Genomic DNA, 25,874 nt, shown 5'->3' on the forward strand with positions numbered 1-25,874 from the left:
TTAGGTTTCATCACTTGTTGCTTTGGCAAACAAGGAGGTAAAGTTAAAGCAAGGGATATCTTTTCTCATCTACACTGCCGCTATCATGTCCCTGATATGTGGTTTTATCTAATTCTCAAGCCCCACCGGATTTTGCGTTCTCCGGTCTAACTGGGTATGCCGACCCATTCTACAAATGTGTCTATGTGAGGTGCGTCTGAATTTTCCCTCAACACTTCTAAAAGGCAAAAGAGAATTGACTTACCAAACGGCTGAAGAAAGAGAAGGACATCTTTTTTCTCTTACTTGTTGCAAGTCCCAATATTTCGCTGAAAAGACACTCGCAACCTGGAGAATCACGGAGGGACTGTCACCACTTTGTAAGGACCACCCATTGGCCCAACGACGGAATCCAACGGCCTGGCGAAGGTTTAAAGCGTGTATGTCTTTTCAGCGCTCCAGTGAAGTTTACTTAATCTATTGGAACTTAGTTTTAGTATTACTTTAGCTCTACGTTTGATCTGACTCCAATTTCAAATGATAATCAAATTTAGATCGTATTTCTGATTAGAAATTAATCATAAACATCGATTATGAATTAATTTAGATCTTTGATTATCCTGATTATCCCATACTTTCAGTTATTAATACGTTATGGACCCGAATGCCGCACAGAGATCACGTCGGCCAATTCGTGTTTCTCACGGACACAAACTTGTTAATTCTGATTTGAGTCAGAGGATGTAGGGTTTGCTAATATACCCCTAAAGTCAGTCGCCTACTGCTTACGGACTAGAGAGTGTAGTTTATTTTAGCCATTTCCATACAACTTGCTAAACCAGTGATAGACAGAAATCAACAGGTCTCCAAGATGACGTGCCTACTGCTCCGTTCATTCATGTGCCTGTAGTTTGACCTACCTTAACTAAGTTTGCGGTAGCACCAGCCTCCTTAAATATATTAAAATAATGATTTCAGAATACTTCAGAATAAATCAAGATGTAACATTTATTTGTCAGGTAAAAATGTATTATGCCAATTACAGAAGTAATTTATTAAAAGCCAATTCAAATATACATTTACTCAAAGATGAATCTAAAAGTAAGCAATGTTCTCCTGACAAAGACACACAGTAATGTGTCAGGATTTTCCAACAGGAAAATACTGCCATGCATTACTGTGTGGGGGATGATCCCGGTAAAAGATTCCCAATGATTGCTCTGTCCCCTCACCTTAAATACCAGACCAGAACAAAAGGGGTTAAACAAATGTTGTTTAGAGTTGGTTGGGCCAATCCATGTACCCCAGGGGGGTAGCACCTGGTTTCTTGAGATATCGTAAAGAGATATCAGCCAGAGAGGAGATACAGGATTCTCCTAAGTTCTTCAATCTTTTTCATTAAACCAATGACTGCAATGAAATTAAGACCATTTTACCAATCGCACTGTGCCCTTTAAAATGACACCAAACATGAAAAGGAAAAACAACATATTCACAAGATACATCATATGTGATATATAGACATTCTTAATGAACTTTCAGTGCCTTGAGGAGGGAGAGGGGGGATGAGTTGAAGTCAAACAGGGGAACAATGAGATAAGTTTGGGCAGTACAAGGTTCTGTGCTCTGCCTTTGTTGTCCGCTGTCCAGGGTGCATTTTATGGCGTTATTGCAGGGTGAGTTTTGTTTTAACAGGAAAATCAGTTCTTACAAAGTTGACTACTAGCATCAGAGTCAGAACCAGGCTTATATACAGTAGTCACTGGTCCAAAACCAGAAGAGCCATTTTGAGGACTATAGCTTATACTGCTATACACACCCTTAACTTGTGCAGCACTGTAAGTGTTACTCCTTGATCTCTGAGGACTGATAGGCATTGATACATCAGCGCCATACCAGCTGTAGGAACTTCGTGGCTTCACATCCTGCATGGGGAAACTAGCCTCATTGTATACAGGATAACCACTCCTGACAAAGCCACCAACTAGAAGAAAATAGAAAAGGGAAAAGAAAGAATCAAACAGACATGCTAGCAAACATGAATTATAGAACTTGCCTGGATAAACCTTACCACTTCCAAACTGGTCACAGACACAAAGACTGAGAAGTGCCAGAGAAAAACTGTAGATGAAATTTTTTAAAAAATATATATATATATTAGATGAGTGGCACTAGTTAAATGCCAAATACTACAATTATCATCATACCTTAAGAGTCGGCTAGTGGTACCCTCCATGGCCAAACAAAAAAACAACTACCACTTCAACAACACCAGTAAAAATTCATAAAAAACATACTTGACCTCCAACACATATTAGTGTTGACTGAAGGGACTCTTTATATTGCCAGCAACTGGCATTTACCAATAGTTTCCTGACAATCAGTTGTCATGGGAACATGTAATACTCAATTATTAGGTTCAGGTGTTACAACTCTTATCATGACAGCTGCCATTTCATTAAAGATAGTTGCTTGTTTATACTATGATAACTGGACAAAAAGACAGCACACAAATGACTTTTTGGGGATTAATTAAAATACTTTATTTTTTATTCAGTGAGAATACATTTAAGCATTTAAGGAAGCAGTAGTATGATCATTGTTCAAAAGTCTTAGCATTGATTTGGTCAAGCAGCCGTATATATTTTTAGATTAAAATCTATTTCATTCAATGATAACAGATGTTATGTTTTTTTTCTTGCAAATTTGTACTTATGGCATTATGTTGTGTTAACCAGTCAACAGATTTGTTTGAAGTATCTTTAGGAGTTGCTAAAATCATTATTATCTGCACTTCTCAAATGTGAAAATACAAATATGTCTTTGTCTTTATTGAAACTGTTTGAAAACTAGAGCACACTGGTAATCTTTAAAATTTAAAAAATATTACTCAGACTCAGAGGTCATTAGAGGACAAAAATGTCCCTGTCAAATACTGTCATAATGCTAGGCTTTGGAGTACAGACTTAAGGCCTGTTCACACCAAGCACGATAACGATAAAGATAACTATATATGCGTCCACACAAGCGACAGATAACGATCTTTTTATTCTAAGCAGGCGCGCGCCCGGATGATCCAGATCCATTTTAAATGCGTGAAACCTTTAAATTAGAATGGATTCTGATTGTCTGTCAGTGTTTTATCGTTCGACAGATGGAAAAAAATCGTTCTGAAAGTGATCCCAACAATATTGTATAGCTTCAGAGTCATTAACCCTTCCTGGGCTGACATTTCATCCAACTCATACAGGTTTGAAACAACTTGGGGGTAAGTGATGACAGCATTATAATTTCTGGGTGACCTTTACATGCTATAGAGTGAAAGCATGAAATATTTTTGTAGACCAAACCCTGGAAATGGGTTTGCATTTTAGCACTTCTGATTCTGGTTCTAAATTCTGAGTGTTTCAACAAAGATGAGGTCATGCTAATGCAGTGCAAACAATACTGAGACTCCCAGTAGACACTTGAGGTAACAGGTTGTTTATTTTTTCAAAAACAAAGCAAACACTAAATGAAGAAAACAAGGCAAAGTATGCAGCTATGACTTCACTTGATGCAACAACCTCAATATGCCTGGAGATGAACGCTTATTTTGAGTAGTCTGAGAGTGCAGAGATGCTGGATCTTGAAAGCCAGGCTGGACAGACTGCATCAAACTCATAGCTTTAAGTGGTATTTTACCAGGTTGCGCCAAAGGTTTGGAACCAAGACTGGAAAGAGACATGTAACTTGACTGCTCTGGCTTAGGAAAGACCTGGAATCTAGACTGCCGGGACACAGACTGGTAACTGGCTTGTGATGATTGCAGACCACTGGGCTGGGACACAGACTGGTAACGGGATTGTGCTGACGGCAGGCCACTGAGCTGGGACACAGACTGGTAACGGGATTGTGCTGACGGCAGGCCACTGAGCTGGGACACAGACTGGTAACGGGATTGTGCTGACGGGAGGCCACTGGGCTGGTCCACAGACTGGTAACGGGATTGTGCTGACTGCAGACTGCTGGGCTGGGACACAGGCTGGTAACGGGTTTGCACTGACGGCAGGCCACTGGGCTGGGACACAGACTGGTAATGGGTTTGCACTGATGGCAGGCCACTGGGCTGGTCCACAGACTGGTAACGGGATTGTGCTGTCTGCACATTGCTAGGCTGGTCCACAGACTGGTAACGGGCTTGTGCTGACTGCAGGCTACTAGGCTGGGACACAGACTGGTAACGGGCTTGTGCTGACTGCAGGCCACTGGGCTGGTCCACCGACTGGTAACGGGCTTGTGCTGACTGCAGGCCACTGGGCTGGTCCACCGACGGGTAACGGGCTTGTGCTGACTGCAGGCCACTGGGCTGGTCCACCGACTGGTAACGGGCTTGTGCTGACTGCAGGCCACTGGGCTGGGACACAGACTGGTAACGGGATTGTGCGGACGACAGGCCACTGAGCTGGGACACAGACTGGTAGCGGGCTTGTGCTGACTGCAGACCGCCGGGTTGGTCCACAGACTGGTAACGGGCTTGTGCTGACTGCAGGTCACTGGGCTGGGACAAAGACTGAGAGCTGGTTTGCACTGACGGCAGACCACTGAGCTGGGACACAGACTGAGACCTGGTTTGCGCTGACTGCAGGCCACTGGGCTGGTCCACAGACTGGTAACGGGCTTGTGCTGACTGCAGGCCACTGGGCTGGGACACAGACTGATAACGGGCTTGTGCTGACTGCAGGCCACTGGGCTGGGACACAGACTGGTAGCGGGTTTGTGCTGACTGCAGACTGCTGGGCAAGGACAGAGACTGGTATCTGGCTTGGCCTGATTGCAGACCGCTGGGCTGGGACACAAGCTGGTAACTGGATTGTGCTGACTGCAGGCCACTGGGCTGGGACACAGACTGGTAACGGGCTTGTGCTGACTGCAGGCCACTGGGCTGGTCCACCGACTGGTAACGGGCTTGTGCTGACTGCAGGCCACTGAGCTGGGACACAGACTGAGAGCTGGTTTGCGCTGAGAACAGGCCACTGGGCTGGGACACCGACGGGTCACGGGCTTGTGCTAACTGCAGGCCACTGGGCTGGTCCACCGACTGGTAACGGGCTTGTGCTGACTGCAGGCCACTGGGCTGGTTCACCGACTGGTAACGGGCTTGTGCTGACTGCAGACTGCTGGGCAAGGACAGAGACTGGTATCTGGCTTGGCCTGATTGCAGACCGCTGGGTTGGTCCACCGACTGGTAACGGGCTTGTGTTGACTGCAGGTCACTGGGCTGGGACACCGACGGGTCACGGGCTTGTGCTGACTGCAGGCCACTGGGCTGGTCCACCGACTGGTAACGGGCTTGTGCTGACTGCAGGCCACTGGGCTGGGACACAGACTGGTAACGGGCTTGTGCTGACTGCAGGCCACTGGGCTGGTTCACCGACTGGTAACGGGCTTGTGCTGACTGCAGACTGCTGGGCAAGGACAGAGACTGGTATCTGGCTTGGCCTGATTGCAGACCGCTGGGTTGGTCCACAGACTGGTAACGGGCTTGTGCTGACTGCAGGCCACTGGGCTGGTCCACCGACTGGTAACGGGCTTGTGCTGACTGCAGGCCACTGGGCTGGTCCACCGACGGGTAACGGGCTTGTGCTGACTGCAGGCCACTGGGCTGGTCCACCGACTGGTAACGGGCTTGTGCTGACTGCAGGCCACTGGGCTGGGACACAGACTGGTAACGGGATTGTGCGGACGACAGGCCACTGAGCTGGGACACAGACTGGTAGCGGGCTTGTGCTGACTGCAGACCGCCGGGTTGGTCCACAGACTGGTAACGGGCTTGTGCTGACTGCAGGTCACTGGGCTGGGACAAAGACTGAGAGCTGGTTTGCACTGACGGCAGACCACTGAGCTGGGACACAGACTGAGACCTGGTTTGCGCTGACTGCAGGCCACTGGGCTGGTCCACAGACTGGTAACGGGCTTGTGCTGACTGCAGGCCACTGGGCTGGTTCACCGACTGGTAACGGGCTTGTGCTGACTGCAGGCCACTGGGCTGGGACACAGAATGGTAGCGGGCTTGTGCTGACTGCAGACTGCTGGGCAAGGACAGAGACTGGTATCTGGCTTGGCCTGATTGCAGACCGCTGGGCTGGGACACAAGCTGGTAACTGGATTGTGCTGACTGCAGGCCACTGGGCTGGGACACAGACTGGTAACGGGCTTGTGCTGACTGCAGGCCACTGGGCTGGTCCACCGACTGGTAACGGGCTTGTGCTGACTGCAGGCCACTGAGCTGGGACACAGACTGAGAGCTGGTTTGCGCTGAGAACAGGCCACTGGGCTGGGACACCGACGGGTCACGGGCTTGTGCTAACTGCAGGCCACTGGGCTGGTCCACCGACTGGTAACGGGCTTGTGCTGACTGCAGGCCACTGAGCTGGTCCACAGACTGTAAGCTTGCTTGGGCTGACAGCAGGCTACCTGACAGTTCAACAGATTGGGATGGTTGTTGGATGCCAGACTGGTCCACAGACTGTGAGCTGGCTTGTGCAGGTTGTTGGATGCCAGACTGGTCCACAGACTGTGAGCTGGCTTGGGCTGACAGCAGGCTACCTGATGGTTCCACAGACTGAGAGTTAGCTTGGGCTGGTTGTTGGATGCCAGACTGATCCACAGACTGTGAGCTGGCTTGGGATGGTTGTTGGATGCCAGACTGGTCCACAGACTGTGAGCTGGCTTGGGATGGTTGTTGGATGCCAGACTGGTCCACAGACTGTGAGCTGGCTTGGGCTGACAGCAGGCTACCTGATGGTTCCACAGACTGAGAGCTGGCTTGGGCTGATTGCAGGCCACTAGACTGGGACACAGACTGGTAACGGGCTTGTGCTGACTGCAGACTGCTGGGCTGGGACACAGACTGGTAGCGGGTTTGTGCTGACTGCAGACTGCTGGGTAAGGACAGAGACTGGTATCTGGCTTGGCCTGACTGCAGACTGCTGGGCCGGAACACAGACTGGTAGCGGGCTTGTGCTGACTGCAGGCCACTGGGCTGGTCCACAGACTGGTAACGGGATTGTGCTGACTGCAGGCCACTGAGCTGGGACACAGACTGAGAGCTGGTTTGCGCTGACTGCAGTCCACTGGGCTGGTAACGGGCTTGTGCTGCTTGCAGACCGCTGGGCCAGAACACAGACTGGTAGCGGGCTTGTGCTGACTGCAGGCCACCGGACTGCACCACAGACTGGTAGCGTGCCTGTCCTGGATGTAGGTCACTAGGCCAGACCACAGACTGGTATCTATCTTGTGCTAACTGCAGGCCACTGGGCCAGTTCCCTGATTGGGAGCCAGTTTGTGTAGGTTTTTGGAAACCAAGCTGGGGTACAAACTGGTAGCTGGCTTGTGCTGACGGCAGGGCAGACTGAGAGCTGGCTTGGGCTGGTTGTTGGATGCCAGACTGGTCCACAGACTGTAAACTGGCTTGGGCTGACAGCAGGCTACCTGACAGTTCAACAGATTGGGATGGTTGTTGGATGCCAGACTGGTCCACAGACTGGGAGCTGGCTTGGGCTGACAGCAGGCTACCTGATGGTTCCACAGACTGAGAGCTAGCTTGGGATGGTAGTTGGATGCCAGACTGGTCCACAGACTGTGAGCTGGCTTGTGGAGGTTGTTGGATGCCAGACTGGTCCACAGACTCTGAGCTGACTTGGGATGGTTGTTGGATGCCAGACTGGTCCACAGACTCTGAGCTGGCTTGGGCTGACAGCAGACTACCTGATGGTTCCACAGACTCTGAGCTGGCTTGGGATGGTTGTTGGATGCCAGACTGGTCCACAGACTGAGAGCTGGCTTGGGCTGATTGCAGGCCACTGGACTGGTCAACAGATTCCGAGACAGCTTGTTCAGAGTTCTGGCTGCTGGCTTGAGATGATTGTTGGAGACTGGGCCGGGCCACAAGTTGGTATCTTGCCTGTGCTAACTGCACACCACTAGGCTGAACTGTGGAACCATAGTGTGACTGCACTAGTTGCTGGCCACTCAGTAATGGCACAAGTCCATATCCAAAGCTTGCTTGCCCTAACTGATAGCTGGGTTGTGAGGACTCATTTCTCTGCTGCAAAGGCTTGACCAAAAAGGTAGAACTTGAAATCTGGACTGGCTTGTTACCGGAAAATAACTTGGAAACAACTTGATGTCTATTTCTCTGAGGCTTGACAATGGGCTGCACTGCAGACTGGTAGCTGACTTCCACTATTTGGCCACTGGACTGGGAGCTGTTCTGCACTATTTGCTGGCTACTAGACACCACAGACTCATTACTAGACTGTACTACAGTTTCATAGTTGAGCTGTGTTGGCTCAGGTAGAGACTCAATGTGCATATTTGTACCCATTGCAGTGGTCACAGAACCAGAAACAAGACTGCCACTACCAGCTGAAGATATCAGAGATCCTTGAAGTTGACTACTAGCATCAGAGTCAGAACCAGGCTTATATACAGTAGTCACTGGTCCAAAACCAGAAGAGCCATTTTGAGGACTATAGCTTATACTGCTATACACACCCTTAACTTGTGCAGCACTGTAAGTGTTACTCCTTGATCTCTGAGGACTGATAGGCATTGATACATCAGCGCCATACCAGCTGTAGGAACTTCGTGGCTTCACATCCTGCATGGGGAAACTAGCCTCATTGTATACAGGATAACCACTCCTGACAAAGCCACCAACTAGAAGAAAATAGAAAAGGGAAAAGAAAGAATCAAACAGACATGCTAGCAAACATGAATTATAGAACTTGCCTGGATAAACCTTACCACTTCCAAACTGGTCACAGACACAAAGACTGAGAAGTGCCAGAGAAAAACTGTAGATGAAATTTTTTAAAAAATATATATATATATTAGATGAGTGGCACTAGTTAAATGCCAAATACTACAATTATCATCATACCTTAAGAGTCGGCTAGTGGTACCCTCCATGGCCAAACAAAAAAACAACTACCACTTCAACAACACCAGTAAAAATTCATAAAAAACATACTTGACCTCCAACACATATTAGTGTTGACTGAAGGGACTCTTTATATTGCCAGCAACTGGCATTTACCAATAGTTTCCTGACAATCAGTTGTCATGGGAACATGTAATACTCAATTATTAGGTTCAGGTGTTACAACTCTTATCATGACAGCTGCCATTTCATTAAAGATAGTTGCTTGTTTATACTATGATAACTGGACAAAAAGACAGCACATAAATGACTTTTTGGGGATTAATTAAAATACTTTATTTTTTATTCAGTGAGAATACATTTAAGCATTTAAGGAAGCAGTAGTATGATCATTGTTCAAAAGTCTTAGCATTGATTTGGTCAAGCAGCCGTATATATTTTTAGATTAAAATCTATTTCATTCAATGATAACAGATGTTATGTTTTTTTTCTTGCAAATTTGTACTTATGGCATTATGTTGTGTTAACCAGTCAACAGATTTGTTTGAAGTATCTTTAGGAGTTGCTAAAATCATTATTATCTGCACTTCTCAAATGTGAAAATACAAATATGTCTTTGTCTTTATTGAAACTGTTTGAAAACTAGAGCACACTGGTAATCTTTAAAATTTAAAAAATATTACTCAGACTCAGAGGTCATTAGAGGACAAAAATGTCCCTGTCAAATACTGTCATAATGCTAGGCTTTGGAGTACAGACTTAAGGCCTGTTCACACCAAGCACGATAACGATAAAGATAACTATATATGCGTCCACACAAGCGACAGATAACGATCTTTTTATTCTAAGCAGGCGCGCGCCCGGATGATCCAGATCCATTTTAAATGCGTGAAACCTTTAAATTAGAATGGATTCTGATTGTCTGTCAGTGTTTTATCGTTCGACAGATGGAAAAAAATCGTTCTGAAAGTGATCCCAACAATATTGTATAGCTTCAGAGTCATTAACCCTTCCTGGGCTGACATTTCATCCAACTCATACAGGTTTGAAACAACTTGGGGGTAAGTGATGACAGCATTATAATTTCTGGGTGACCTTTACATGCTATAGAGTGAAAGCATGAAATATTTTTGTAGACCAAACCCTGGAAATGGGTTTGCATTTTAGCACTTCTGATTCTGGTTCTAAATTCTGAGTGTTTCAACAAAGATGAGGTCATGCTAATGCAGTGCAAACAATACTGAGACTCCCAGTAGACACTTGAGGTAACAGGTTGTTTATTTTTTCAAAAACAAAGCAAACACTAAATGAAGAAAACAAGGCAAAGTATGCAGCTATGACTTCACTTGATGCAACAACCTCAATATGCCTGGAGATGAACGCTTATTTTGAGTAGTCTGAGAGTGCAGAGATGCTGGATCTTGAAAGCCAGGCTGGACAGACTGCATCAAACTCATAGCTTTAAGTGGTATTTTACCAGGTTGCGCCAAAGGTTTGGAACCAAGACTGGAAAGAGACATGTAACTTGACTGCTCTGGCTTAGGAAAGACCTGGAATCTAGACTGCCGGGACACAGACTGGTAACTGGCTTGTGATGATTGCAGACCACTGGGCTGGGACACAGACTGGTAACGGGATTGTGCTGACGGCAGGCCACTGAGCTGGGACACAGACTGGTAACGGGATTGTGCTGACGGCAGGCCACTGAGCTGGGACACAGACTGGTAACGGGATTGTGCTGACGGGAGGCCACTGGGCTGGTCCACAGACTGGTAACGGGATTGTGCTGACTGCAGACTGCTGGGCTGGGACACAGGCTGGTAACGGGTTTGCACTGACGGCAGGCCACTGGGCTGGGACACAGACTGGTAATGGGTTTGCACTGATGGCAGGCCACTGGGCTGGTCCACAGACTGGTAACGGGATTGTGCTGTCTGCACATTGCTAGGCTGGTCCACAGACTGGTAACGGGCTTGTGCTGACTGCAGGCTACTAGGCTGGGACACAGACTGGTAACGGGCTTGTGCTGACTGCAGGCCACTGGGCTGGTCCACCGACTGGTAACGGGCTTGTGCTGACTGCAGGCCACTGGGCTGGTCCACCGACGGGTAACGGGCTTGTGCTGACTGCAGGCCACTGGGCTGGTCCACCGACTGGTAACGGGCTTGTGCTGACTGCAGGCCACTGGGCTGGGACACAGACTGGTAACGGGATTGTGCGGACGACAGGCCACTGAGCTGGGACACAGACTGGTAGCGGGCTTGTGCTGACTGCAGACCGCCGGGTTGGTCCACAGACTGGTAACGGGCTTGTGCTGACTGCAGGTCACTGGGCTGGGACAAAGACTGAGAGCTGGTTTGCACTGACGGCAGACCACTGAGCTGGGACACAGACTGAGACCTGGTTTGCGCTGACTGCAGGCCACTGGGCTGGTCCACAGACTGGTAACGGGCTTGTGCTGACTGCAGGCCACTGGGCTGGGACACAGACTGATAACGGGCTTGTGCTGACTGCAGGCCACTGGGCTGGGACACAGACTGGTAGCGGGCTTGTGCTGACTGCAGACTGCTGGGCAAGGACAGAGACTGGTATCTGGCTTGGCCTGATTGCAGACCGCTGGGCTGGGACACAAGCTGGTAACTGGATTGTGCTGACTGCAGGCCACTGGGCTGGGACACAGACTGGTAACGGGCTTGTGCTGACTGCAGGCCACTGGGCTGGTCCACCGACTGGTAACGGGCTTGTGCTGACTGCAGGCCACTGAGCTGGGACACAGACTGAGAGCTGGTTTGCGCTGAGAACAGGCCACTGGGCTGGGACACCGACGGGTCACGGGCTTGTGCTAACTGCAGGCCACTGGGCTGGTCCACCGACTGGTAACGGGCTTGTGCTGACTGCAGGCCACTGGGCTGGTTCACCGACTGGTAACGGGCTTGTGCTGACTGCAGACTGCTGGGCAAGGACAGAGACTGGTATCTGGCTTGGCCTGATTGCAGACCGCTGGGTTGGTCCACCGACTGGTAACGGGCTTGTGTTGACTGCAGGTCACTGGGCTGGGACACAGACTGGTAACGGGCTTGTGCTAACTGCTGGCTACTGGGCCAGTTCACTGATTGGGAGCCAGTTTGTGTAGGTTTTTGGAAACCAAGCTGGGGCACAAACTGGTAGCTGACTTGTGCTGACGGCAGGCCAGACTGAGAGCTGGCTTGGGCTGGTTGTTGGATGCCAGACTGGTCCACAGACTGTAAGCTGGCTTGGGCTGACAGCAGGCTACCTGACAGTTCAACAGATTGGGATGGTTGTTGGATGCCAGACTGGTCCACAGACTGAGCTGGCTTGTGCAGGTTGTTGGATGCCAGACTGGTCCACAGACTGTGAGCTGGCTTGTGCAGGTAGTTGGATGCCAGACTGGTCCACAGACTGTGAGCTGGCTTGTGCAGGTTGTTGGATGCCAGACTGGTCCACAGACTGTGAGCTGGCTTGGGCTGACAGCAGGCTACCTGATGGTTCCACAGACTGGTAGCGGGCTTGTGCTGACTGCAGGCCACCGGACTGCACCACAGACTGGTAGCGTGCCTGTCCTGGATGTAGGTCACTAGGCCAGACCACAGACTGGTATCTATCTTGTGCTAACTGCAGGCCACTGGGCCAGTTCCCTGATTGGGAGCCAGTTTGTGTAGGTTTTTGGAAACCAAGCTGGGGTACAAACTGGTAGCTGGCTTGTGCTGACGGCAGGGCAGACTGAGAGCTGGCTTGGGCTGGTTGTTGGATGCCAGACTGGTCCACAGACTGTAAACTGGCTTGGGCTGACAGCAGGCTACCTGACAGTTCAACAGATTGGGATGGTTGTTGGATGCCAGACTGGTCCACAGACTGGGAGCTGGCTTGGGCTGACAGCAGGCTACCTGATGGTTCCACAGACTGAGAGCTAGCTTGGGATGGTAGTTGGATGCCAGACTGGTCCACAGACTGTGAGCTGGCTTGTGGAGGTTGTTGGATGCCAGACTGGTCCACAGACTCTGAGCTGACTTGGGATGGTTGTTGGATGCCAGACTGGTCCACAGACTGAGAGCTGGCTTGGGCTGATTGCAGGCCACTGGACTGGTCAACAGATTCCGAGACAGCTTGTTCAGAGTTCTGGCTGCTGGCTTGAGATGATTGTTGGAGACTGGGCCGGGCCACAAGTTGGTATCTTGCCTGTGCTAACTGCACACCACTAGGCTGAACTGTGGAACCATAGTGTGACTGCACTAGTTGCTGGCCACTCAGTAATGGCACAAGTCCATATCCAAAGCTTGCTTGCCCTAACTGATAGCTGGGTTGTGAGGACTCATTTCTCTGCTGCAAAGGCTTGACCAAAAAGGTAGAACTTGAAATCTGGACTGGCTTGTTACTGGAAAATAACTTGGAAACAACTTGATGTCTATTTCTCTGAGGCTTGACAATGGGCTGCACTGCAGACTGGTAGCTGACTTCCACTATTTGGCCACTGGACTGGGAGCTGTTCTGCACTATTTGCTGGCTACTAGACACCACAGACTCATTACTAGACTGTACTACAGTTTCATAGTTGAGCTGTGTTGGCTCAGGTAGAGACTCAATGTGCATATTTGTACCCATTGCAGTGGTCACAGAACCAGAAACAAGACTGCCACTACCAGCTGAAGATATCAGAGATCCTTGAAGTTGACTACTAGCATCAGAGTCAGAACCAGGCTTATATACAGTAGTCACTGGTCCAAAACCAGAAGAGCCATTTTGAGGACTATAGCTTATACTGCTATACACACCCTTAACTTGTGCAGCACTGTAAGTGTTACTCCTTGATCTCTGAGGACTGATAGGCATTGATACATCAGCGCCATACCAGCTGTAGGAACTTCGTGGCTTCACATCCTGCATGGGGAAACTAGCCTCATTGTATACAGGATAACCACTCCTGACAAAGCCACCAACTAGAAGAAAATAGAAAAGGGAAAAGAAAGAATCAAACAGACATGCTAGCAAACATGAATTATAGAACTTGCCTGGATAAACCTTACCACTTCCAAACTGGTCACAGACACAAAGACTGAGAAGTGCCAGAGAAAAACTGTAGATGAAATTTTTTAAAAAATATATATATATATTAGATGAGTGGCACTAGTTAAATGCCAAATACTACAATTATCATCATACCTTAAGAGTCGGCTAGTGGTACCCTCCATGGCCAAACAAAAAAACAACTACCACTTCAACAACACCAGTAAAAATTCATAAAAAACATACTTGACCTCCAACACATATTAGTGTTGACTGAAGGGACTCTTTATATTGCCAGCAACTGGCATTTACCAATAGTTTCCTGACAATCAGTTGTCATGGGAACATGTAATACTCAATTATTAGGTTCAGGTGTTACAACTCTTATCATGACAGCTGCCATTTCATTAAAGATAGTTGCTTGTTTATACTATGATAACTGGACAAAAAGACAGCACACAAATGACTTTTTGGGGATTAATTAAAATACTTTATTTTTTATTCAGTGAGAATACATTTAAGCATTTAAGGAAGCAGTAGTATGATCATTGTTCAAAAGTCTTAGCATTGATTTGGTCAAGCAGCCGTATATATTTTTAGATTAAAATCTATTTCATTCAATGATAACAGATGTTATGTTTTTTTTCTTGCAAATTTGTACTTATGGCATTATGTTGTGTTAACCAGTCAACAGATTTGTTTGAAGTATCTTTAGGAGTTGCTAAAATCATTATTATCTGCACTTCTCAAATGTGAAAATACAAATATGTCTTTGTCTTTATTGAAACTGTTTGAAAACTAGAGCACACTGGTAATCTTTAAAATTTAAAAAATATTACTCAGACTCAGAGGTCATTAGAGGACAAAAATGTCCCTGTCAAATACTGTCATAATGCTAGGCTTTGGAGTACAGACTTAAGGCCTGTTCACACCAAGCACGATAACGATAAAGATAACTATATATGCGTCCACACAAGCGACAGATAACGATCTTTTTATTCTAAGCAGGCGCGCGCCCGGATGATCCAGATCCATTTTAAATGCGTGAAACCTTTAAATTAGAATGGATTCTGATTGTCTGTCAGTGTTTTATCGTTCGACAGATGGAAAAAAATCGTTCTGAAAGTGATCCCAACAATATTGTATAGCTTCAGAGTCATTAACCCTTCCTGGGCTGACATTTCATCCAACTCATACAGGTTTGAAACAACTTGGGGGTAAGTGATGACAGCATTATAATTTCTGGGTGACCTTTACATGCTATAGAGTGAAAGCATGAAATATTTTTGTAGACCAAACCCTGGAAATGGGTTTGCATTTTAGCACTTCTGATTCTGGTTCTAAATTCTGAGTGTTTCAACAAAGATGAGGTCATGCTAATGCAGTGCAAACAATACTGAGACTCCCAGTAGACACTTGAGGTAACAGGTTGTTTATTTTTTCAAAAACAAAGCAAACACTAAATGAAGAAAACAAGGCAAAGTATGCAGCTATGACTTCACTTGATGCAACAACCTCAATATGCCTGGAGATGAACGCTTATTTTGAGTAGTCTGAGAGTGCAGAGATGCTGGATCTTGAAAGCCAGGCTGGACAGACTGCATCAAACTCATAGCTTTAAGTGGTATTTTACCAGGTTGCGCCAAAGGTTTGGAACCAAGACTGGAAAGAGACATGTAACTTGACTGCTCTGGCTTAGGAAAGACCTGGAATCTAGACTGCCGGGACACAGACTGGTAACTGGCTTGTGATGATTGCAGACCACTGGGCTGGGACACAGACTGGTAGCGGGCTTCTGCTAACTGCAGGCCACTGGGCTGGTCCACCGACTGGTAACGGGATTGTGCTGACGGCAGGCCACTGAGCTGGGACACAGACTGGTAACGGGATTGTGCTGACGGCAGGCCACTGAGCTGGTCCACAGACTGGTAACGGGATTGTGCTGACAGCAGGCCACTGAGCTGGGACACAGACTGGTAACGGGATTGTGCTGACTGCAGGCCACTGGGCTGGTCCACCGACTGGTAACGGGCTTGTGCTGACTGCAGGTCACTGGGCTGGTCCACCGACTGGTAACGGGCTTGTGCTGACTGCAGGCCACTGGGCTGGGACACAGACTGGTAACGGGCTTGTGCTGACTGCAGGCCACTGGGCTGGTCCACCGACTGGTAACGGGCTTGTGCTGACTGCAGGCCACTGGGCTGGTCCACCGACTGGTAACGGGCTTGTGCTGACTGCAGGCCACTGGGCTGGGACACAGACTGGTAACGGGCTTGTGCTGACTGCAGGCCACTGGGCTGGGACACAGACTGGTAACGGGATTGTGCGGACGACAGGCCACTGAGCTGGGACACAGACTGGTAGCGGGCTTGTGCTGACTGCAGACCGCCGGGTTGGTCCACAGACTGGTAACGGGCTTGTGCTGACTGCAGGTCACTGGGCTGGGACAAAGACTGAGAGCTGGTTTGCACTGACGGCAGACCACTGAGCTGGGACACAGACTGAGACCTGGTTTGCGCTGACTGCAGGCCACTGGGCTGGTCCACAGACTGGTAACGGGATTGTGCTGACTGCAGGCCACTGAGCTGGGACACAGACTGAGAGCTGGTTTGCGCTGACTGCAGTCCACTGGGCTGGTAACGGGCTTGTGCTGCTTGCAGACCGCTGGGCCAGAACACAGACTGGTAGCGGGCTTGTGCTGACTGCAGGCCACCGGACTGCACCACAGACTGGTAGCGTGCCTGTCCTGGATGTAGGTCACTAGGCCAGACCACAGACTGGTATCTATCTTGTGCTAACTGCAGGCCACTGGGCCAGTTCCCTGATTGGGAGCCAGTTTGTGTAGGTTTTTGGAAACCAAGCTGGGGTACAAACTGGTAGCTGGCTTGTGCTGACGGCAGGGCAGACTGAGAGCTGGCTTGGGCTGGTTGTTGGATGCCAGACTGGTCCACAGACTGTAAACTGGCTTGGGCTGACGGCAGGCTACCTGACAGTTCAACAGATTGGGATGGTTGTTGGATGCCAGACTGGTCCACAGACTGGGAGCTGGCTTGGGCTGACAGCAGGCTACCTGATGGTTCCACAGACTGAGAGCTAGCTTGGGATGGTAGTTGGATGCCAGACTGGTCCACAGACTGTGAGCTGGCTTGTGGAGGTTGTTGGATGCCAGACTGGTCCACAGACTCTGAGCTGACTTGGGATGGTTGTTGGATGCCAGACTGGTCCACAGACTCTGAGCTGGCTTGGGCTGACAGCAGACTACCTGATGGTTCCACAGACTCTGAGCTGGCTTGGGATGGTTGTTGGATGCCAGACTGGTCCACAGACTGAGAGCTGGCTTGGGCTGATTGCAGGCCACTGGACTGGTCAACAGATTCCGAGACAGCTTGTTCAGAGTTCTGGCTGCTGGCTTGAGATGATTGTTGGAGACTGGGCCGGGCCACAAGTTGGTATCTTGCCTGTGCTAACTGCACACCACTAGGCTGAACTGTGGAACCATAGTGTGACTGCACTAGTTGCTGGCCACTCAGTAATGGCACAAGTCCATATCCAAAGCTTGCTTGCCCTAACTGATAGCTGGGTTGTGAGGACTCATTTCTCTGCTGCAAAGGCTTGACCAAAAAGGTAGAACTTGAAATCTGGACTGGCTTGTTACCGGAAAATAACTTGGAAACAACTTGATGTCTATTTCTCTGAGGCTTGACAATGGGCTGCACTGCAGACTGGTAGCTGACTTCCACTATTTGGCCACTGGACTGGGAGCTGTTCTGCACTATTTGCTGGCTACTAGACACCACAGACTCATTACTAGACTGTACTACAGTTTCATAGTTGAGCTGTGTTGGCTCAGGTAGAGACTCAATGTGCATATTTGTACCCATTGCAGTGGTCACAGAACCAGAAACAAGACTGCCACTACCAGCTGAAGATATCAGAGATCCTTGAAGTTGACTACTAGCATCAGAGTCAGAACCAGGCTTATATACAGTAGTCACTGGTCCAAAACCAGAAGAGCCATTTTGAGGACTATAGCTTATACTGCTATACACACCCTTAACTTGTGCAGCACTGTAAGTGTTACTCCTTGATCTCTGAGGACTGATAGGCATTGATACATCAGCGCCATACCAGCTGTAGGAACTTCGTGGCTTCACATCCTGCATGGGGAAACTAGCCTCATTGTATACAGGATAACCACTCCTGACAAAGCCACCAACTAGAAGAAAATAGAAAAGGGAAAAGAAAGAATCAAACAGACATGCTAGCAAACATGAATTATAGAACTTGCCTGGATAAACCTTACCACTTCCAAACTGGTCACAGACACAAAGACTGAGAAGTGCCAGAGAAAAACTGTAGATGAAATTTTTTAAAAAATATATATATATATTAGATGAGTGGCACTAGTTAAATGCCAAATACTACAATTATCATCATACCTTAAGAGTCGGCTAGTGGTACCCTCCATGGCCAAACAAAAAAACAACTACCACTTCAACAACACCAGTAAAAATTCATAAAAAACATACTTGACCTCCAACACATATTAGTGTTGACTGAAGGGACTCTTTATATTGCCAGCAACTGGCATTTACCAATAGTTTCCTGACAATCAGTTGTCATGGGAACATGTAATACTCAATTATTAGGTTCAGGTGTTACAACTCTTATCATGACAGCTGCCATTTCATTAAAGATAGTTGCTTGTTTATACTATGATAACTGGACAAAAAGACAGCACACAAATGACTTTTTGGGGATTAATTAAAATACTTTATTTTTTATTCAGTGAGAATACATTTAAGCATTTAAGGAAGCAGTAGTATGATCATTGTTCAAAAGTCTTAGCATTGATTTGGTCAAGCAGCCGTATATATTTTTAGATTAAAATCTATTTCATTCAATGATAACAGATGTTATGTTTTTTTTCTTGCAAATTTGTACTTATGGCATTATGTTGTGTTAACCAGTCAACAGATTTGTTTGAAGTATCTTTAGGAGTTGCTAAAATCATTATTATCTGCACTTCTCAAATGTGAAAATACAAATATGTCTTTGTCTTTATTAAAACTGTTTGAAAACTAGAGCACACTGGTAATCTTTAAAATTTAAAAAATATTACTCAGACTCAGGTCATTAGAGGACAAAAATGTCCCTGTCAAATACTGTCATAATGTTAGGCTTTGGAGTACAGACTTAAGGCCTGTTCACACCAAGCACGATAACGATAAAGATAACTATATATGCGTCCACACAAGCGACAGATAACGATCTTTTTATTCTAAGCAGGCGCGCGCCCGGATGATCCAGATCCATTTTAAATGCGTGAAACCTTTAAATTAGAATGGATTCTGATTGTCTGTCAGTGTTTTATCATTCGACAGATGGAAAAAAATCGTTCTGAAAGTGATCCCAACAATATTGTATAGCTTCAGAGTCATTAACCCTTCCTGGGCTGACATTTCATCCAACTCATACAGGTTTGAAACAACTTGAGGGTAAGTGATGACAGCATTATAATTTCTGGGTGACCTTTACATGCTATAGAGTGAAAGCATGAAATATTTTTGTAGACCAAACCCTGGAAATGGGTTTGCATTTTAGCACTTCTGATTCTGGTTCTAAATTCTGAGTGTTTCAACAAAGATGAGGTCATGCTAATGCAGTGCAAACAATACTGAGACTCCCAGTAGACACTTGAGGTAACAGGTTGTTTATTTTTTCAAAAACAAAGCAAACACTAAATGAAGAAAACAAGGCAAAGTATGCAGCTATGACTTCACTTGATGCAACAACCTCAATATGCCTGGAGATGAACGCTTATTTTGAGTAGTCTGAGAGTGCAGAGATGCTGGATCTTGAAAGCCAGGCTGGACAGACTGCATCAAACTCATAGCTTTAAGTGGTATTTTACCAGGTTGCGCCAAAGGTTTGGAACCAAGACTGGAAAGAGACATGTAACTTGACTGCTCTGGCTTAGGAAAGACCTGGAATCTAGACTGCCGGGACACAGACTGGTAACTGGCTTGTGATGATTGCAGACCACTGGGCTGGGACACAGACTGGTAGCGGGCTTCTGCTAACTGCAGGCCACTGGGCTGGTCCACAGACTGGTAACGGGATTGTGCTGACGGGAGGCCACTGGGCTGGTCCACAGACTGGTAACGGGATTGTGCTGACAGCAGGCCACTGAGCTGGGACACAGACTGGTAACGGGATTGTGCTGACTGCAGGCCACTGGGCTGGTCCACCGACTGGTAGCGGGCTTGTGCTGACTGCAGACTGCTGGGCAAGGACAGAGACTGGTATCTGGCTTGGCCTGATTGCAGACCGCTGGGCTGGTCCACGGACTGGTAACGGGCTTGTGCTGACTGCAGACTGCTGGGCTGGGACACAGGCTGGTAACGGGTTTGCACTGACAGCAGGCCACTGGGCTGGGACACAGACTGGTAATGGGTTTGCACTGATGGCAGGCCACTGGGCTGGTCCACAGACTGGTAACGGGATTGTGCTGTCTGCACACTGCTAGGCTGGTCCACAGACTGGTAACGGGCTTGTGCTGACTGCAGGCTACTAGGCTGGGACACAGACTGGTAACGGGCTTGTGCTGACTGCAGGCCACTGGGCTGGTCCACCGACTGGTAACGGGCTTGTGCTGACTGCAGGCCACTGGGCTGGTCCACCGACTGGTAACGGGCTTGTGCTGACTGCAGGCCACTGGGCTGGTCCACCGACTGGTAACGGGCTTGTGCTGACTGCAGGCCACTGGGCTGGGACACAGACTGAGAGCTGGTTTGCGCTGAGAACAGGCCACTGGGCTGGGACACCGACGGGTAACGGGCTTGTGCTGACTGCAGGCCACTGGGCTGGTCCACCGACTGGTAACGGGCTTGTGCTGACTGCAGGCCACTGGGCTGGGACACAGACTGGTAACGGGCTTGTGCTGACTGCAGGCCACTGGGCTGGGACACAGACTGGTAACGGGATTGTGCGGACGACAGGCCACTGAGCTGGGACACAGACTGGTAGCGGGCTTGTGCTGACTGCAGACCGCCGGGTTGGTCCACAGACTGGTAACGGGCTTGTGCTGACTGCAGGTCACTGGGCTGGGACAAAGACTGAGAGCTGGTTTGCACTGACGGCAGACCACTGAGCTGGGACACAGACTGGTAACGGGCTTGTGCTGACTGCAGGCCACTGGGCTGGGACACAGACTGATAACGGGCTTGTGCTGACTGCAGGCCACTGGGCTGGGACACAGACTGGTAGCGGGCTTGTGCTGACTGCAGACTGCTGGGAAAGGACAGAGACTGGTATCTGGCTTGGCCTGATTGCAGACCGCTGGGCTGGGACACAAGCTGGTAACTGGATTGTGCTGACTGCAGGCCACTGGGCTGGGACACAGACTGGTAACGGGCTTGTGCTAACTGCAGGCCACTGGGCTGGTCCACCGACTGGTAACGGGCTTGTGCTGACTGCAGGCCACTGAGCTGGGACACAGACTGAGAGCTGGTTTGCGCTGAGAACAGGCCACTGGGCTGGGACACCGACGGGTCACGGGCTTGTGCTGACTGCAGGCCACTGGGCTGGTCCACCGACTGGTAACGGGCTTGTGCTGACTGCAGGCCACTGGGCTGGGACACAGACTGGTAACGGGCTTGTGCTGACTGCAGGCCACTGGGCTGGTTCACCGACTGGTAACGGGCTTGTGCTGACTGCAGACTGCTGGGCAAGGACAGAGACTGGTATCTGGCTTGGCCTGATTGCAGACCGCTGGGTTGGTCCACAGACTGGTAACGGGCTTGTGTTGACTGCAGGTCACTGGGCTGGGACACAGACTGGTAACGGGTTTGCACTGACAGCGGGCCACTGGGCTGGTCCACAGACTGGTAACGGGCTTGTGCTGACTGCAGACTGCTGGGCAAGGACAGAGACTGGTATCTGGCTTGGCCTGATTGCAGACCGCTGGGTTGGTCCACAGACTGGTAACGGGCTTGTGTTGACTGCAGGTCACTGGGCTGGGACACAGACTGGTAACGGGCTTGTGCTAACTGCTGGCTACTGGGCCAGTTCACTGATTGGGAGCCAGTTTGTGTAGGTTTTTGGAAACCAAGCTGGGGCACAAACTGGTAGCTGACTTGTGCTGACGGCAGGCCAGACTGAGAGCTGGCTTGGGCTGGTTGTTGGATGCCAGACTGGTCCACAGACTGTAAGCTGGCTTGGGCTGACAGCAGGCTACCTGACAGTTCAACAGATTGGGATGGTTGTTGGATGCCAGACTGGTCCACAGACTGTGAGCTGGCTTGTGCAGGTTGTTGGATGCCAGACTGGTCCACAGACTGTGAGCTGGCTTGTGCAGGTTGTTGGATGCCAGACTGGTCCACAGACTGTGAGCTGGCTTGGGCTGACAGCAGGCTACCTGATGGTTCCACAGACTGAGAGTTAGCTTGGGCTGGTTGTTGGATGCCAGACTGATCCACAGACTGTGAGCTGGCTTGGGATGGTTGTTGGATGCCAGACTGGTCCACAGACTGTGAGCTGGCTTGGGATGGTTGTTGGATGCCAGACTGGTCCACAGACTGTGAGCTGGCTTGGGCTGACAGCAGGCTACCTGATGGTTCCACAGACTGAGAGCTGGCTTGGGCTGATTGCAGGCCACTAGACTGGGACACAGACTGGTAACGGGCTTGTGCTGACTGCAGACTGCTGGGCTGGGACACAGACTGGTAGCGGGTTTGTGCTGACTGCAGACTGCTGGGTAAGGACAGAGACTGGTATCTGGCTTGGCCTGACTGCAGACTGCTGGGCCAGAACACAGACTGGTAGCGGGCTTGTGCTGACTGCAGGCCACTGGGCTGGTCCACAGACTGGTAACGGGATTGTGCTGACTGCAGGCCACTGAGCTGGGACACAGACTGAGAGCTGGTTTGCGCTGACTGCAGTCCACTGGGCTGGTAACGGGCTTGTGCTGCTTGCAGACCGCTGGGCCAGAACACAGACTGGTAGCGGGCTTGTGCTGACTGCAGGCCACCGGACTGCACCACAGACTGGTAGCGTGCCTGTCCTGGATGTAGGTCACTAGGCCAGACCACAGACTGGTATCTATCTTGTGCTAACTGCAGGCCACTGGGCCAGTTCCCTGATTGGGAGCCAGTTTGTGTAGGTTTTTGGAAACCAAGCTGGGGTACAAACTGGTAGCTGGCTTGTGCTGACGGCAGGGCAGACTGAGAGCTGGCTTGGGCTGGTTGTTGGATGCCAGACTGGTCCACAGACTGTAAACTGGCTTGGGCTGACAGCAGGCTACCTGACAGTTCAACAGATTGGGATGGTTGTTGGATGCCAGACTGGTCCACAGGCTGGGAGCTGGCTTGGGCTGACAGCAGGCTACCTGATGGTTCCACAGACTGAGAGCTAGCTTGGGATGGTAGTTGGATGCCAGACTGGTCCACAGACTGTGAGCTGGCTTGTGGAGGTTGTTGGATGCCAGACTGGTCCACAGACTCTGAGCTGGCTTGGGCTGACAGCAGACTACCTGATGGTTCCACAGACTCTGAGCTGGCTTGGGATGGTTGTTGGATGCCAGACTGGTCCACAGACTGAGAGCTGGCTTGGGCTGATTGCAGGCCACTGGACTGGTCAACAGATTCCGAGACAGCTTGTTCAGAGTTCTGGCTGCTGGCTTGAGATGATTGTTGGAGACTGGGCCGGGCCACAAGTTGGTATCTTGCCTGTGCTAACTGCACACCACTAGGCTGAACTGTGGAACCATAGTGTGACTGCACTAGTTGCTGGCCACTCAGTAATGGCACAAGTCCATATCCAAAGCTTGCTTGCCCTAACTGATAGCTGGGTTGTGAGGACTCATTTCTCTGCTGCAAAGGCTTGACCAAAAAGGTAGAACTTGAAATCTGGACTGGCTTGTTACCGGAAAATAACTTGGAAACAACTTGATGTCTATTTCTCTGAGGCTTGACAATGGGCTGCACTGCAGACTGGTAGCTGACTTCCACTATTTGGCCACTGGACTGGGAGCTGTTCTGCACTATTTGCTGGCTACTAGACACCACAGACTCATTACTAGACTGTACTACAGTTTCATAGTTGAGCTGTGTTGGCTCAGGTAGAGACTCAATGTGCATATTTGTACCCATTGCAGTGGTCACAGAACCAGAAACAAGACTGCCACTACCAGCTGAAGATATCAGAGATCCTTGAAGTTGACTACTAGCATCAGAGTCAGAACCAGGCTTATATACAGTAGTCACTGGTCCAAAACCAGAAGAGCCATTTTGAGGACTATAGCTTATACTGCTATACACACCCTTAACTTGTGCAGCACTGTAAGTGTTACTCCTTGATCTCTGAGGACTGATAGGCATTGATACATCAGCGCCATACCAGCTGTAGGAACTTCGTGGCTTCACATCCTGCATGGGGAAACTAGCCTCATTGTATACAGGATAACCACTCCTGACAAAGCCACCAACTAGAAGAAAATAGAAAAGGGAAAAGAAAGAATCAAACAGACATGCTAGCAAACATGAATTATAGAACTTGCCTGGATAAACCTTACCACTTCCAAACTGGTCACAGACACAAAGACTGAGAAGTGCCAGAGAAAAACTGTAGATGAAATTTTTTTAAAAATATATATATATATATTAGATGAGTGGCACTAGTTAAATGCCAAATACTACAATTATCATCATACCTTAAGAGTCGGCTAGTGGTACCCTCCATGGCCAAACAAAAAAACAACTACCACTTCAACAACACCAGTAAAAATTCATAAAAAACATACTTGACCTCCAACACATATTAGTGTTGACTGAAGGGACTCTTTATATTGCCAGCAACTGGCATTTACCAATAGTTTCCTGACAATCAGTTGTCATGGGAACATGTAATACTCAATTATTAGGTTCAGGTGTTACAACTCTTATCATGACAGCTGCCATTTCATTAAAGATAGTTGCTTGTTTATACTATGATAACTGGACAAAAAGACAGCACACAAATGACTTTTTGGGGATTAATTAAAATACTTTATTTTTTATTCAGTGAGAATACATTTAAGCATTTAAGGAAGCAGTAGTATGATCATTGTTCAAAAGTCTTAGCATTGATTTGGTCAAGCAGCCGTATATATTTTTAGATTAAAATCTATTTCATTCAATGATAACAGATGTTATGTTTTTTTTCTTGCAAATTTGTACTTATGGCATTATGTTGTGTTAACCAGTCAACAGATTTGTTTGAAGTATCTTTAGGAGTTGCTAAAATCATTATTATCTGCACTTCTCAAATGTGAAAATACAAATATGTCTTTGTCTTTATTGAAACTGTTTGAAAACTAGAGCACACTGGTAATCTTTAAAATTTAAAAAATATTACTCAGACTCAGAGGTCATTAGAGGACAAAAATGTCCCTGTCAAATACTGTCATAATGCTAGGCTTTGGAGTACAGACTTAAGGCCTGTTCACACCAAGCACGATAACGATAAAGATAACTATATATGCGTCCACACAAGCGACAGATAACGATCTTTTTATTCTAAGCAGGCGCGCGCCCGGATGATCCAGATCCATTTTAAATGCGTGAAACCTTTAAATTAGAATGGATTCTGATTGTCTGTCAGTGTTTTATCGTTCGACAGATGGAAAAAAATCGTTCTGAAAGTGATCCCAACAATATTGTATAGCTTCAGAGTCATTAACCCTTCCTGGGCTGACATTTCATCCAACTCATACAGGTTTGAAACAACTTGGGGGTAAGTGATGACAGCATTATAATTTCTGGGTGACCTTTACATGCTATAGAGTGAAAGCATGAAATATTTTTGTAGACCAAACCCTGGAAATGGGTTTGCATTTTAGCACTTCTGATTCTGGTTCTAAATTCTGAGTGTTTCAACAAAGATGAGGTCATGCTAATGCAGTGCAAAC

The 25,874-nt window shown here is 48.3% G+C and overlaps 3 protein-coding genes and 1 long non-coding RNA gene across 6 annotated transcripts; all 4 read right to left on the bottom strand.

Annotated features, from left to right (window-relative positions):
- Positions 1-1,700: 1,700 nt before the first annotated feature.
- LOC308697940 lies at positions 1,701-2,319 on the bottom strand. The gene is made up of 3 exons (XR_014031013.1): positions 2,187-2,319; positions 2,051-2,100; positions 1,701-1,963 (listed from the first exon to the last, which is right to left on the bottom strand). It is a non-coding gene; the product is annotated as an uncharacterized lncRNA (long non-coding RNA).
- A 1,127-nt stretch (positions 2,320-3,446) lies between these two features.
- On the bottom strand, positions 3,447-9,038 carry LOC308697720 (uncharacterized protein). Its single transcript, XM_081377182.1, has 3 exons — positions 8,906-9,038; positions 8,770-8,819; positions 3,447-8,682 (listed from the first exon to the last, which is right to left on the bottom strand). The coding sequence occupies exons 1-3, from the start codon at positions 8,932-8,934 to the stop codon at positions 3,521-3,523; spliced, it is 5,241 nt and encodes a 1,746-aa protein (XP_081233308.1). The 5' UTR covers positions 8,935-9,038; the 3' UTR covers positions 3,447-3,520.
- Positions 9,039-15,343: 6,305 nt separating this feature from the next.
- On the bottom strand, positions 15,344-18,567 carry LOC308697757 (uncharacterized protein). The gene is made up of 3 exons (XM_081377282.1): positions 18,367-18,567; positions 18,231-18,280; positions 15,344-18,143 (listed from the first exon to the last, which is right to left on the bottom strand). Exons 1-3 carry the CDS (start codon positions 18,393-18,395, stop codon positions 15,418-15,420), a joined length of 2,805 nt encoding a protein of 934 aa, XP_081233408.1. The 5' UTR covers positions 18,396-18,567; the 3' UTR covers positions 15,344-15,417.
- Positions 18,568-19,624: 1,057 nt separating this feature from the next.
- On the bottom strand, positions 19,625-24,806 carry LOC308697938 (uncharacterized protein). Of its 3 annotated transcripts, XM_081377655.1 has the most exons (5): positions 24,639-24,806; positions 24,501-24,550; positions 20,886-24,413; positions 20,259-20,692; positions 19,625-20,116 (listed from the first exon to the last, which is right to left on the bottom strand). In XM_081377655.1, exons 1-5 carry the CDS (start codon positions 24,665-24,667, stop codon positions 19,922-19,924), a joined length of 4,236 nt encoding a protein of 1,411 aa, XP_081233781.1. In that variant the 5' UTR covers positions 24,668-24,806; the 3' UTR covers positions 19,625-19,921. The 3 variants fall into 3 exon arrangements, with proteins under 3 accessions (XP_081233781.1, XP_081233780.1, XP_081233779.1); XM_081377654.1 differs by having other exon boundaries at positions 19,625-20,325; positions 20,371-24,413; XM_081377653.1 differs by having other exon boundaries at positions 19,625-24,413.
- Between the last annotated feature and the right edge of the window lie 1,068 nt (positions 24,807-25,874).

This window comes from Scardinius erythrophthalmus, assembly GCF_964197995.2.
Source record: "Scardinius erythrophthalmus genome assembly, chromosome: 10".
Taxonomy (NCBI): domain Eukaryota; kingdom Metazoa; phylum Chordata; class Actinopteri; order Cypriniformes; family Leuciscidae; genus Scardinius; species Scardinius erythrophthalmus.

Excerpts from the sequence above, each read along its gene's own strand:
- LOC308697720 (XM_081377182.1), bottom strand. The coding sequence starts at position 8,934 with ATGGAGGGTACCACTAGCCGACTCTTAAG. Across the intron at positions 8,820-8,905 it reads ACCACTAGCCGACTCTTAAG|TTTTTCTCTGGCACTTCTCA; the intron begins GTATGATGATAA and ends TTTCATCTACAG. Across the intron at positions 8,683-8,769 it reads CTGTGACCAGTTTGGAAGTG|TTGGTGGCTTTGTCAGGAGT; the intron begins GTAAGGTTTATC and ends ATTTTCTTCTAG.
- LOC308697757 (XM_081377282.1), bottom strand. The coding sequence starts at position 18,395 with ATGGAGGGTACCACTAGCCGACTCTTAAG. Across the intron at positions 18,281-18,366 it reads ACCACTAGCCGACTCTTAAG|TTTTTCTCTGGCACTTCTCA; the intron begins GTATGATGATAA and ends TTTCATCTACAG. Across the intron at positions 18,144-18,230 it reads CTGTGACCAGTTTGGAAGTG|TTGGTGGCTTTGTCAGGAGT; the intron begins GTAAGGTTTATC and ends ATTTTCTTCTAG.
- LOC308697938 (XM_081377653.1), bottom strand. The coding sequence starts at position 24,667 with ATGGAGGGTACCACTAGCCGACTCTTAAG. Across the intron at positions 24,551-24,638 it reads ACCACTAGCCGACTCTTAAG|TTTTTCTCTGGCACTTCTCA; the intron begins GTATGATGATAA and ends TTTCATCTACAG. Across the intron at positions 24,414-24,500 it reads CTGTGACCAGTTTGGAAGTG|TTGGTGGCTTTGTCAGGAGT; the intron begins GTAAGGTTTATC and ends ATTTTCTTCTAG.